At 36.6% G+C, this 11,138-nt stretch overlaps 1 protein-coding gene across 2 annotated transcripts in view; it reads left to right on the top strand.

The window, feature by feature from the left end:
- Window positions 1–10,397, top strand: part of chrnb4 (cholinergic receptor, nicotinic, beta 4 (neuronal)) — an 11,224-nt gene extending 827 nt beyond the window's left edge. The window contains exons 2-6 of one of the 2 annotated variants that reach the window (XM_005912895.2): window positions 3,614–3,759; window positions 4,678–4,722; window positions 4,949–5,058; window positions 5,532–6,585; window positions 8,733–10,397. In XM_005912895.2, coding sequence (XP_005912957.1) covers window positions 3,614–3,759; window positions 4,678–4,722; window positions 4,949–5,058; window positions 5,532–6,585; window positions 8,733–8,897 — 1,520 coding nt within the window. In that variant the 3' untranslated portion in view covers window positions 8,898–10,397. The remainder of the gene's footprint in view (window positions 1–3,613; window positions 3,760–4,677; window positions 4,723–4,948; window positions 5,059–5,531; window positions 6,586–8,732) is intronic. The other variant, XM_005912896.2, reaches the window with a different exon arrangement.
- The last annotated feature ends 741 nt before the right edge of the window (window positions 10,398–11,138 follow it).

The raw sequence follows: 11,138 nt of genomic DNA, 5'->3' as shown, positions 1-11,138 counted from the left end.
CTATCTATCTATCTATCTATCTATCTATCTATCTATCTATCTATCTATCTATCTATCTATCTATCTATCTATCTATCTATCTATCTATCTGTTTTAAAATATCTGGTTTCGGGTCACAACCAGTACCATCCATGCAGTAAGGTCGTTTTTAAAAAACAAAACAAAACAAACAAAAACAAAACAAAAAACAAAATAAAACAAAACAACATTTATAACATCAGACAATTTAGGAAACAATTATTTAGCGAACATTTTTGGTTCACACTTTATGTTACAGGATTTGGCGCCATATTATTGCATTTATGAGATAATTCTTCAAGTGTGTCCAAGAAATAAAATGCCCCCCACCCTTTTTTTTTGCCATTTATATCATATTAGAATATTATGTCATATCTAATAGTATATAAGAGCATATCTTTGGCTCTCCGTTTTGTTGTTGCTGTAGTTTTTAAACTGATTAGATCAAGGTTCCAACTCCATTACAATGTAAAATAATGGGTTTTAAAGGTGTGCTGCACCAAATGACCTTTATCAACTCCAAAACAGCTTACAAATTTATTTAACATGCCTGACCTCATTTTCAATCAGTGTAGCGTCAACACTATTAATTTCCCATATTAAACCTGCATGCACACACACACTTTAGATGCTATTCACAGCAGCTGCCTACAGTTGGTCTGGCTCAAGCAGTCTTTAGGTCTGAGGAAAAAGGAACTTGTTTGAGTCTGGCTTCCAAGAACTTTGAACCCCATACCATCTGCTCAGTGGTGGTATGGAAGTCCTGCTGTGGTGAATAGGATCTTGGTGAGTGTCTGATAAAGGCACAGTCATGGCATTATTCACTGACCTGTGGGGGATAGACTGATATTACGCCACACCTCGCAAAGCTGCAGGAGTCTGTGAGTTGATAATGACACACACAGCTGGATATTGTTTCTAAAACCGCACACCATCATCACATGTAGCTGCAAGAAAAAGTCTGAAATTATCAGGATTGCTGAACTGGCTACACATAAAGTGCCTAAACTAATAAACCATGTACCCTTGTGCTCTCAGTATCATTATTAAACACATCATGTAACAACAGCAAGAGACTTTCTGAATTTTCAGGACAAAAGTCAATTAATTTATACTTAATTCTTAGAATAATATTGCATAAGAAAAGTGTAAAAGTGGGCTTATTTATTAGTAATTTTTTATGAGACATATACCTAAATATTTTCTACAGGTCTATCTGTTTATTTGCAATTTAGGTTAACAAAAATGACCCTAATTAGATGTTCCTATACCTGTTTATGAGACTTTTGAGAGGAATTTTGGACAATATGTCACTACAGTGCTGTTTAGTGCAGCTGTGTTTCTAGGATGTTTTAACAGCCCTTGTTAGGTCAGCCCTCAGCATCTCAGTTGGATTAAGGTCGGGTCAGGGCTTTGATTTTACTATTCCAAAATATGGATTTTTTTCCCCATCATTCTGTTTTAGGCTCATTGTCTTGTTGCATTACCCACACTGAGTTTCAGGTCATGAACTGCTGCCCTGACATTCACCTAAAAATGTTGAACTGGAACAGGATAACAAAGAAATCCCAAATCATGAAGTGTTCCACCATGATGTGGTGCACATTTTTTCCTCCAAAGAAAATTTAAACTTTGTCTCATTGCTCTCATTGGCGACGTTGTGTCAGTTAAATTTCCAGATAAGTGTCTGCCATCTTGTTAAGAGGTGTAAAGTTTTAAAACTGTTTTTTATTATTTTAAGACTAGTGTGGCTGACAGTCTTTCATTCGAGATTTTATTGCTTTTTTTTGCTGCTACTGTTTTTTCACATTTGGTGTGATCTTTGCTCCTTAGGATCTCCTAAGGAGAATACCATTTGTAGAGCATTTATCTAACTGTCAATAACTGAATGCTCAGGTCTTTAGAACAGCTTTTGTAGCCTTTCCAGCTTTGTGTATCCCTATAATGCCTCTTCTAAAGTGCTGTGAAAAACCAAACTCCCAATAAGCCTTAGAAGAAGTAATCAGCACAGAAGTGCAAATACTTTTTCTAGCCCTGAATGTTAATGATTAGTCAGTGTGTTCGATGAATTACCAGCCATTGTAAGCTATCAGTTTAGGCAGATATATTTTTGTGGCTTTTATTAATATCTGACTACATTTTATGAAAAATCAATGCAAAGATTTACTATTTGAACCTTGAATTTTGCCCTTGTAGTTAGTGATAAAAGTAACAAGTTTTCTTCAATGAGCACATTAGTACAAGTCTTGCTTTACTAGAGCATTCGCCACACATAAGTCAAGTCAGCAACTCCAAACCTTGTGGGGACATCAATAACCAGCTGCAAGTAAAGAAAATAGACGAGGTAGTATTACATGTATCTGCTCTGCTTCAGAAGAGAACTGACCATCTGTTTTAATCAGCCTTGCCTTCACACTTTACTTAGACATTATTTATCAGGAATAGGAGAGAAGGCTGAGTTCATGTGTTGGAATTCATAGTTTATTTTTACTTAAAATACAGATTTGTGGTTTGCTTTAAGCAAAGCTGTTACAAAAGCACAGTTATTAACATGTTGTGAAAATATCTGCCCTTCTACAAAATGTAATTACCTTTTTGGGAAATGACTTTTTGGGACTTTGTGACATTTTTATGTAATTTCCAGTAACACACAACCTTCCTAGTTTACATATTTGGGTGTTAATAATTGTGCTTTTGCTTCATGTTTGCTTAAAGCAAACCCACAGATGTGTAATTCTACCTTCCTTAAAAACTAAACAAGCAGTGTGACTGAAGCAATCCTCATTTATCTCGCTTAGAATTTCAGAGATTAAGCAAGTACTTAAATCATTTTAATCCAACCCCCCCCCCCCCAAAAAAAAACAAAAAACAAAAAAAAAACCCAAACAAAAACAAAACAGGAGTATGGTTAGATGAGTATTCTCTTTTACCAAAATTTAGTGTTAAAGCTGGAAGGTATCTAACAGTATATATAGTAAGTGTGTTCATGCCAGGGTGGTAGATTGTGTATTGTGGCACCATCAGTTCAAGCATTTTTACTAAAAACACAAAACCAATCACATCCCTAATCTTCAACTTCCCATTAAACAGTGTAGCTTTCATGTGTGAGGTTTTATAGAAACCTAACAAACTTAAAAATACAAGCTTTTAACACAGTTTTAAAATAAATATTTAAATTTACACTTTTTTTAAAGTTTTGTTTCTAAATACTGTACACTGAAAGCACTGGCTATTCACAACAATAATAGAGAAAAATGAATCTCTCTTTTCACCTAAAATGCCCATTTCCTACTACCTTGTTCAATGTAGTCTTGATTTTTTCTGTTGTATTTAAATAAGGTATTTTGTCTTTAACTGATTTGTGTATTACACTGTATATTGTAGATTATTTATAATGTAATATATCTATATAAAATATATGTATTTAAAAAAAATGTGATCTCATTCATTCCTCTTTATTATTGATCTAAAGCTGTTAAAGATTATTTTCCAATCTCTGTTTGAGATTATAGTCTCTCCATTTTATTGGGTTGTCTGGACAGAGGTGAGGTGGATGTGTGTACATAAATGTTGAAGAAAAGTGTGATGTCACCAGGTAGCAGCAGCGCTGACTCCGAAGAGCGGCTCATGAACTGGCTGCTGGGAAAAGATCGCTACAATCCCCTCATTCGCCCAGCTGTCAACAGAACCGAGAGAGTCACAGTAAAGCTGCAAGTGTCTCTGGCTCAGCTCATCAGTGTGGTAAGTGTGTACTCTTGCCCATTGTTAAGAAGTATGTATACGTATTTACATTTCTATGTATATTTCTATTTTTTTTTGTTCGAGACTTTGTGATGGTGACACAACAGGATATAAAGAGAAATTAAGTGTGAAAGATGGCGGCTAATAGAAAGCACACAGCAAGAGACAAAAAAAAAAAGAGCTTCGAGGAAGTAGTTAATTAAAGAGCAAGCTCTGCTGAAGAGCCATAGGTCTAAATGGATGGATGAAGCTGAGGATAGATCTGGTCAGCCGTGATCTCTGCCTCTGTCATGTCCAGATTGAAACTTCAGCACATTGGATTAAAAGGGGCCATAAAACTGTTTTGGCCACAGTGATAGAGGCTCTTCTCTGAATTACAGTGGAGGGTCCTCCCAGCTGCAGACTAAAGTAGCAAGGCTCGTTCACAGCTTCTGTTTATGAGTTTGCATTGTACCCCTTGGGGTAATTACCATTTGGTGTCACTTTATTGGAAGTGTATGTCACGGCAGTTTGATGACAGTGCAATCAAAAACATGTTAACAAGCAATCTGAGATGAAAGGAGTGTTCTTGTGCAGTGCAGTTCTTTTTTAAAGGTGCAGTTCTTTTTTTAAAGGTTACTTTTAACGAGATGCCAGAGTAAACATGACAGTAAACAGGAAGGTCCAACCATGACTCAAATCAGTATAGGACTTATTTTTATTTTTTAAATAAAATTGCAGAAGCATATAATTTCCAGTTTTTGTTTAAACATTAATATACCCCAATAGGTCTTCAGCTCTTCATGTTTTAATTAAATAGAACAAAAATATAAAAAGAGTAAATGTCATAAACAAGTTCCTACTTCTCTAGGGCCAGTGTCTGGGTCTTAAACTTGTATTACCAATATAGGTAATTTCCCCCTAATATTTCATTTTCAGAATGAAAGGGAACAGATCATGACCACAAATGTTTGGCTCACTCAGGTAGGTGTGATGAAGCATTTTGTCTTGTACTGAGTGAGAATGTGTGTTAAATGTCCTTCATCTTGAACTTGAATCGTATCCGTATCCATTCTTCCTCTCTCTATGTGGAACAAACCGCTTCTGTAATTGTGCCCCAAACATAATTTACAGATAATGTAGCATGTAATTATAAATGAACTGCTATTGGGAAAGTGCACTGAATGGTTGGGTCCCTCTGTCTCTCCAGCACTGGGTGGACTACAGGTTGTCATGGGATCCTGCACAGTATGAAGGTATTGTCAAACTGCGCATTCCCTCCAGACATGTGTGGCTTCCGGATATTGTCCTGTACAACAAGTAAGCTCGGCTGACTTCTCAGTTTGTATTTTGAAGAGAGTTTCTGTCTGCACATTGCTGGTGTTAAATAAAAAAGATATTATTAATCTGTAAAATATTTGTAAATATCCTCTGATGCCCTTATCAAACATTTTGGATGGAACTGTAACAGCGTTATTGTAAAATGAATAAACAAAATGAAAAAAAGTGAAAAGTCAGTCATATCATAGAGTAAGTTATATTTCATGTTTTCACCCTCCTGGTTTCTGTCCTCTATCAATATATTTACCAGCTGTCTGCATTAATGAATGTCTATGCATTTGCTTTAGTGATTAACTGAATCTTTAACAATTATCTTCTTATTAAAAATAATTAATGCCACTATTACACATTATTAAAAATAGCTTTACCGTAAATTTCTAGAATTTTGATAATGATAGCTTTAAAGGCCAATTTATATGCTGTTTTATTTCTATTTCCTCTCTTTCTCATAGTGCTGACGGAACCTATGAGGTAACGGTGTTCACTAATGTCATCGTCCTTTTCAACGGCAGCATCGAATGGCTTCCTCCGGCTATCTATAAAAGCGCCTGTAAAATCGAAGTCAAACATTTTCCCTTTGACCAGCAGAACTGCACTCTCAAGTTCAGATCTTGGACATATGACCATACAGAGATTGACCTGATCTTAAAGTCTGAGATGGCTAGTATGGATGATTTTACTCCCAGTGGAGAGTGGGATATCTTAGCTCTGCCAGGGAGACGGACTGTCAACCCTCTGGATCCCACTTATGTGGATCTGACATATGACTTTATCATTAAGAGGAAGCCTCTTTTTTACACCATAAACCTCATCATTCCATGTGTTTTGATCACCTCTTTGGCCATTCTAGTCTTCTACTTGCCTTCAGACTGTGGCGAGAAGATGACCCTGTGCATTTCTGTACTTCTGGCCCTCACCGTGTTCCTGCTTTTAATCTCAAAGATTGTTCCTCCAACATCATTAGATGTTCCCCTGATTGGCAAGTACCTGATGTTCACCATGGTCCTGGTGACCTTCTCCATCATCACCAGTGTGTGCGTGCTCAACGTGCACCACCGCTCTCCTAGCACCCATACCATGCCTTCTTGGGTCAAGCTGATATTTCTTGAGAAATTGCCTGCCTTACTCTTCATGAGGCGCCCTCATAACAAATCTGCACGCCAAAGATTGCGTCAGCATCGATGCTTAAGAGCTAAAAGAACCATTTTGGGCTTGGGATATCCAGTTGCATCCAAGGCAGATATCACCATGTCAGCTTCTGCGCTGCTGTCTTCAGACTCTGCCTTCTCTACACCAGGACACAAAAATATAACTCCTCCAGCAGGATACAGTCACTCCTATAGGAAGGGAGACCAGCGCTCTACTGATTTCCTTCCCACTAGTTTCACATCCACCCAGGACTTCCAACACAGGGACAACTCAGACTGGGCTGCTGATATCCAGGAGGCAGTGAATGGGGTGTGCTTTGTGGCTGAACACATGATGGGAGATGATGATGATCAGAGTGTATGTATACTTTTTGTAGCACATATTTCACCTGGCTATTATTTCATATTCTATATAGTGACTGTAGCTATTTTAATATTTGTTACTATAGCAGTACGTATACAGTATAACTCGTTTGGTTTTTGAGTGTGTATTGTGCAGTCCCCTGTGAGCCTTAAAATATTAAGCATAAGCATGCTTAGTACTTGCCAGTTCTACAGCTGTCTTACCATTTATATAAAAGGATATTTTCCTTGTACAATTAAGAGTCATGATAGTGTAATTAAAAAGGATCAACAAGGCTCTAACACAAAAGGTCAAATTCAATGTCTCAGCTTAACTCAGGTGAAGCCTAGCAGATGTCTGCTGTCAGTTACTGTATGTATTGGCAATCCAACTGTTACTCAAAGGCCTCCCCCATTAGAATGCAAACTTTATAAACTTAACCTGATGAATTATTAAAAAAAATACAGAAAATACTTTGTCACGGACTCATAACTTAGCCAGCGACAGAGACCAATTATTTTGGGTCCAGACTATAAGCATAGTTTTTGCTCTAAACTTGTGCATTTGGGATCTTATTAGATTTTTCTTTAAAATCCCCAGAGTTTAACATTTGGGCTGGACCCAGAAGGCAATTAGCTTAGCTTACCATGTGTGGCAGCAGAAGTAAACAACTTGGGCCCTAAAGTTTAAATATCTACCTACAAAGAAATTTACTAATAAGGTGCAGTTTTTAAGTTTACTCTGGTTGCATATGTTAATATCATAAAAGAAACAATCGGTTATAAGCTGTGTGCTGTAAAGATGTCATGAGCAACAACAGTGCAACACAGTGACAAGGCAACCTGTGGAGAAACTTGACAGATGTGGATGCTCAACGGAATGTGATGTTTTTAACTGAGTTGAGTTTTTGTTTCGAGTCTGCTAATATTTCAGCATTTAATAACCAGCTGAGCGTCTTTGTTGTCAGCATCTAGAAGAGCTTTATATTGTCCTTTTTTCAAAACATTCTTAATCAAGAGAGTAAAAAGGTGAAAAAACATGCACCATAAATCATAATGCAGGCGTAGACCTCACTAATCCAATTGCTGACTAACTAAGCTAACGTATCTAGATATTGATCTGTTCACAGAATGGGTTTATAATGCTAACAAAAAGAGTGATATAAAGGTGACATTTCTGACAGTCCACATATGCGTGTTACTTTTGAAACAAATGACACAGAATTTACATGCAGATAAATATAACTTTATAAGTTTAGTTTATACTAATCTGTGTATGTGAAGTGGATGCTTAGATTTCATGTGATAGAAAGACTCATGCATTTGTTATTCTCTTTATTGGAATAATATGATGGTCCTGATGGGCCTCTGTTGTGGGAATAGCATCACCATCAATCTGTCTACAGTGCCATTATTGCTATCACCAGTTTTGCCTAGGGAAATAACGTTAGTTCAACCACATTTATTATGAAGTTAATTGCAGTCTACCTCCAATTCATTCATTAGGTGAGGTAACAGAATATGGAACTATTTTTTTTGTTGTTGTTATATATAATATATCAGGTGTCAGATACCAGCACGTAGCCTGGTCACAATAAACTGGGTCACAGCCATTTGTACTCAAATTATAACATTTTCCTCACACTCCGGGACGCTTAAGGTGCAGGAGGGAAAACTACTAACCCTAAGTAGTGGCTGTAACTCACCAAACTGAAGGCAGATTTTGATTTTATCATTCACTTTCTCCCTTCAAATCAATAGATACCAGCAAATCAATAACAGATCAATAGGGAGGAAACCAGGAATGAGAAATAGCTCGTTTCAAAAACCACTACAGACAGCACTGATGATGAGGTGAAAGGGTCAATAGATATTCCAATGTACAGAATGCAGCACTATGGAGACCGATCCTTTAAGGGTTTTACCTTGTTCCATGAAATGCATGAAGAAACGTTTTATAGAATATTATGTGTTCCCATTAAAACTAACAAGCATTTGCTTTTTTATTTATTGTCTTCATTTGGTTTCTATATTTCAACACGTTCTAACAGTATTAATTAATCTTACTGCTCTGCAATATTATACTTTGAAAAAAATATCAGCATGAAGAACCATGTACATTGACTAACTGAAATTATTTTATTGAATTCTGTGTTTTTGCAGGTTATAGAGGACTGGAAGTATGTGGCCATGGTAGTGGATCGTCTGTTTCTGTGGATCTTTGTGATAGTGTGTGTGGTGGGAACCCTGGGCCTGTTTCTCCAGCCTCTTTTCCAGAGTCAGATTGTTGCCAACCATGTGCCCAGTTCGGACATTCCTCGCATTTGATCCTCATACAGAAAGACTGAGCTACTTCAGGGTTTTCATAAGAAACTGTGCTATTAGGACAATATTATGTATGAGGGTATAGAGGCTTGTAAAAGTTTTGATGTCTTTTTAGTTTTTGCTTAGCACTGTGCTGGCAGGTAACAGAATCACTGATACAATGTCGTCTGTGCCAAATCGTACCCAGAGGGTTTGATAAAGTACTTGTAAACATGTAAGGTATGGTACAAAATAAATAAAAGCCACCTATTATCATATAGTATTTAAAAAAATATGCCCTAAAACAATAAATCACCCAATATGTTAAGGAATAGTTACATTTGCATATGTTAAAATGCAGCATCATTACACTGAGGCTGCTGTTTCTTCAAAGGATGGGTGTAGCTTTCACTGCACTGAAGTATGCTGAACTGTTGCATTAATATACATAATGTGATAAATATACTGTATGACTGCTCTCAGATGTAGTGTGACCTGTCATCTGTGTTACTGTGTCACTGAAATACAATGAAGAGCTGTGTGCTCTTTTAGTTTGATTAAATGCATGAAATTGCCTATAAAGTCTTAAAGATGTCAGGGTTTTGCCAATGTGCTTATTTAATCTGTAATGCTGGTGATAAAGATCAGAGCCAATGTGTTCATTTAGGGTGAGCCAGTTAGGATGGTTTATCATATAGATAAAACAGTTGTTCACTCTCAGTGCAAAAAAAAGCAAGACAAAGCAAAAAATACTGACACAACAAAACTTTTAGAGCTGGTCTTTATTGCGGTGTTTTAAGGTTGAGTACTTTCCATAGCCATTCCATATCACTGACATGTAACTGTTAGTAACTATTTCTCCTAAATTTATATATATACCAAGGGTCTAAATAAACAAAAACAAAAAAAGAAAAGAAAAAAAGAGATACTCTAGAATTTGTTTGTTTCATGCTGCAGTAATATGAAGGCTCATTTGTGCATTGACACTAAAAGCACCAAATCTTTGATAAGTGCTCATTTTTACAGATGGGCAATTGTAAGCACACACATAAATGGAATAAAACAAAGCAGACAAACGCAACCTACACTAACACACAAATGAAATGACACAATGCTTACAGCTCACTAAACAGTGCTGAGTGTGCTCATTAAAGGTTCTGCAGACTTTGGGTATTTTGTGAGCCATGCATGTAAATCAAGAGATAGCAATAAACATCTGTGTTTATGGATCGACTGGCTTTATTTTAATCTTAGTTTACAGTTTTCCCAAATGGTTAACTGTTTTTTTCATGCGCCTGTTAACTTCCATTTATTATTGAAGCAGGATGTTGCAATTCCACGGCACATATCCATAAAAAATATTTCTTCTGGTTCAGACCAAAAGGAGTTTTGTTTTCAACAATCATTCCCAAGCCTTATGTCAGCAGTTTTTTGTCATTAGGATACATATGCAAATATATTTAGCAGAGTATTTATTTTAATGCTTGTGTCTCCCAAGAGGATTTAATACACTGCAGTCCTCAAAAAGGCAAAGATCCACTCTTGAATTCTTAAATTCAACTTCAGTCTGTTTTTAAAAAAAAAAAAACTGATTTAGTTTATAACTGATTTAGAGATATTTATCATTAAATATGGTTTGTTGAATTACCCAAGCCTTGGTTAAAGCTTTCTATGTGTAGAATGTGTACAAATTCTGCTCTACCTGAATCAAACTTTCTGAAGGTCACTTGAAAATATACTACATAATCCTGTATTAATTCCCAGCACTCACTTTTCTTTCCATTGAAACCAAAAAAAGCTGAAATGAAATCAAACAGTATCCCTGGCCCTGATATAGATTCATTCATCTCAAAGTATATACCGCAGGTTAGAGGTCAGCTGAAAAGAAGGTCTGAATGACAGACCCACTGCGAAACACAGCTGGGCAAAATGAAAAATACAACAAATCTGGACAGCTAGAAAGAAGAAGAAGACAAAAATGAAGGACAGAACTCTATCTCAACTGAGTATCTGACAAACTCAAACCCAGTGGCACAGAGGCTATTGAACGCTCTTGAATGTAGTTTCTTAATTCAATATGAAAGTCTGTGAGAGGAAAATTTGTGTGAACACCACCTGGGTCAACTGTCTGCCAAAAATGTTTGCTTCACAGCACCCAGACATGACAGAAACATGCAAAATGTTTTTAACTAAACAAAATTCATCTGATTGTGATTTAACTGTTGTTATATAGCCGGCGCAGAATGGGTGGGGGAGGCGGGGGGG

The sequence above is a fragment of the Haplochromis burtoni genome, unplaced genomic scaffold (assembly GCF_018398535.1).
Source record: "Haplochromis burtoni strain Fernald_Lab_line unplaced genomic scaffold, NCSU_Asbu1 Contig_2, whole genome shotgun sequence".
NCBI lineage: Eukaryota > Metazoa > Chordata > Actinopteri > Cichliformes > Cichlidae > Haplochromis > Haplochromis burtoni.
The sequence above is the reverse complement of the archived record's forward strand: the minus strand, read 5'-3'. Positions and strand labels throughout refer to the sequence as shown.